We start from the raw sequence: 2,383 nt of genomic DNA, 5'->3' as shown, positions 1-2,383 counted from the left end.
GGGGGGGGGGGGGGGCTTCTCCCAGGGAGGGCAGACTGGGGAGCTTTTATTAAGAATATGGGGGGCTCTGAGTCCTTTTGGTGGAAGCTCTGGGCCTCTTCACACTTTCTATGCAGTGAGGAGTAATGCAGTATCTTTCCATGTGGTAAAACTGGAGAGAGAAGGAAGTGAAGGGTCCCGCTACCAGGGGAGGCTCAGCATCTCTTCTCGGGGTCTTTATCCTAAAAGCACAGACCCTCTGTGAGGACAGCTTGGAGGGACTGCACACAAGGGGATACTTGGGATCCTTATCAACAAACATATCAGGTCGCTTTCTGGGGAAAAGTCTGGTTTATTGTATAGTGTCCCTTTGAGGAGTGAATCTATGAGGGTGTTGGGTTACACCTACGGTTGGATTTCATTTATGGAGGGAGAAAGATTTATATAAAAAGAAGGATTTATAAACAGGGTCACTTCGGGGGGCAATGATTGTGCTCGAGTCTGTGGTCACTTCTGAGGAGACACCAAGGTAAATGTATGGTATCCCTCTGTGGAAGCGCTGTACTCAGGATGTCTTCAGGCAGAGAGCTGGGGAAGGTCTCTCCTCATAGCCCTTTCATGATGCTGGAGGGAGGAAGGGAGCCCAGGCACAACATCTCTTTAAGGGGAAGCTGAAGGCACAGGTCCTTTTACAGGGATAGGGGGTCTATGCATGGGCTCCTGCCAGTCATGGAGCCCCTTCAGGGCCTGGGGGTTCCCCTAAAGTGTGCATCCCCTGCAGGCTGGGGTTGCTCAGGGATGCCCTTGGGGAGACTGGGATCTTCAGCCCCCCACTGTCTTGGAGGGGACTAATCCCTGATGTGGGGTGCCCCTGGGGGTCTTGGTCCCCAGGAGGCTCGTCCCAGGTGTCCTAGGACATCCTTCGGACTGGTCCCTGACTCTGTGGGATAGTTCTTATTGTAAGGTGTCCCAAAGCTGGCCCCTGACTGGGATGTACTGGTGTGCCCTGAGGCTGGTCTCTGGCCCAGAGCGTCACAGGGTGCCCCAGGGCTGGTGCTTGTTCTGGGGTCTCCTGAGGTGGGTCCCTGATGCAGCTTTCTCACTGTGTCCCAGGGAGCCCCGTGGTTCCCTGGGGTCAGGTGTTGCCTGGGGACCCCCAGGTGCCAGTGCCCAGAGCTGGTGCCCGTTTCTGGTGCTCTGTCAGTGCTAGTGCCTGGCTTGGGTGTTCCAGGAAGCTCTGGGGTGTCCTGATGCTGGGTCCTGGCTGGAATGTCCTACGGATCCACAGTACTTATACCCAGCCCAGCTTCCTTGAGCAACCCTGGTGTTCCCTGGGGCCAGGGGCCCAGCTACCAGAGCCTGGTGAGCCCTGGGAACCAGTGCCCAGAGCTGGTGCCCATTCCTGGTACTTTATCAATGATAGTGCCTGGCCTGGGTGTCTCAGAAAGCCCAGAGGCTGGTTCCTGGAACCATGGCCTGGCAGTGCTTGTACTCAACCAGGCTTCCTAGAGCAACCCTGGTGTTCCCTGTGGCTGGGGGCCCTTCTACCAGCACCAGCCTGGCTTCCTTGAGCAACCCTGGTGTTCCCTGTGGCTGGGGACCCTGCTACCTGTGCCAGCCCAGCCTCCTTGAGCAACCCTGGTGTTCCCTGTGGCTGGGGGTCCTTCTACCAGTGCCAGCCCAGCCTCCTTGAGCAACCCTGGTGTTCCCTGTGGCTGGGGGCCCTTCTACCAGTGCCAGCCCGGCTTCCTTGAGCAACCCTGGTGTTCCCTGTGGCCGGGGACCCTGCTACCAGTGCCTGGGGCTCCCATGCCTGCTGCCCTGCGTTTGGCACTGCCATCCCAGCCAACCCCATGGTCCATCCCCCCCCACCCCAATGCCCGGAGAAGGCCCAGGGTTGGGCAGGGGGGGAAGGGGGGAGAGGAGGGGATAGTAGGGGGTGGGTGTAAGTGAAGGGGGGTGCCGGTGGGTACCTGCCAGCAGCTGCATCCAGGCGCAGATCTTGTAGACGGTGGCGGTGTTGCAGAAGAAGAAGAGGGCGAAGCAGGTGATGCAGCCCAGCGTCAGCACCATGGAGAGCAGCACGAAGAAGGCCGCCGCCTGGAAGGCGCCCGAGGGGATGGTGCTGAAGTCGGTGAAGGAGCCGCGGCACGACAGCTCCCGGCCCGCCAGCCCGCTGCCCACGCAGTAGTGGAACAGCCCGAAGTAACCGGGCTTGGGCGTGTTGACGCTGTCGCCCACCCAGTAGGGCTGGATGAAGACCACCACGTTGATGATGGCGAAGCAGATGGTGAAGATGGCCCAGAGCACGCCGATGGCCCGCGAGTTCCGCACGTAGTTGTCATGGTAGAGCTTGGAGGCTTCCTGCGAGGGCAGCATCCTGCCGGAGGGGGCGGGCGGGTAG

General features: G+C 59.8%; 1 protein-coding gene across 1 annotated transcript in view; it reads right to left on the bottom strand.

Annotated features, from left to right (window-relative positions):
• The window catches only part of LHFPL4 (lipoma HMGIC fusion partner-like 4), a 12,853-nt gene extending 10,480 nt beyond the window's left edge, over positions 1-2,373 (bottom strand). The window contains exon 1 of the mRNA XM_014946616.1: positions 1,953-2,373. Within this exon, the coding sequence (XP_014802102.1) occupies positions 1,953-2,358 (406 nt within the window). The 5' untranslated portion in view covers positions 2,359-2,373. The remainder of the gene's footprint in view (positions 1-1,952) is intronic.
• Positions 2,374-2,383: the final 10 nt, after the last annotated feature.

The sequence above is a fragment of the Calidris pugnax genome, unplaced genomic scaffold, assembly GCF_001431845.1.
Source record: "Calidris pugnax isolate Ruff unplaced genomic scaffold, ASM143184v1 scaffold81, whole genome shotgun sequence".
NCBI classification, from domain to species: Eukaryota; Metazoa; Chordata; class Aves; order Charadriiformes; family Scolopacidae; genus Calidris; species Calidris pugnax.
The sequence above is the reverse complement of the archived record's forward strand: the minus strand, read 5'-3'. Positions and strand labels throughout refer to the sequence as shown.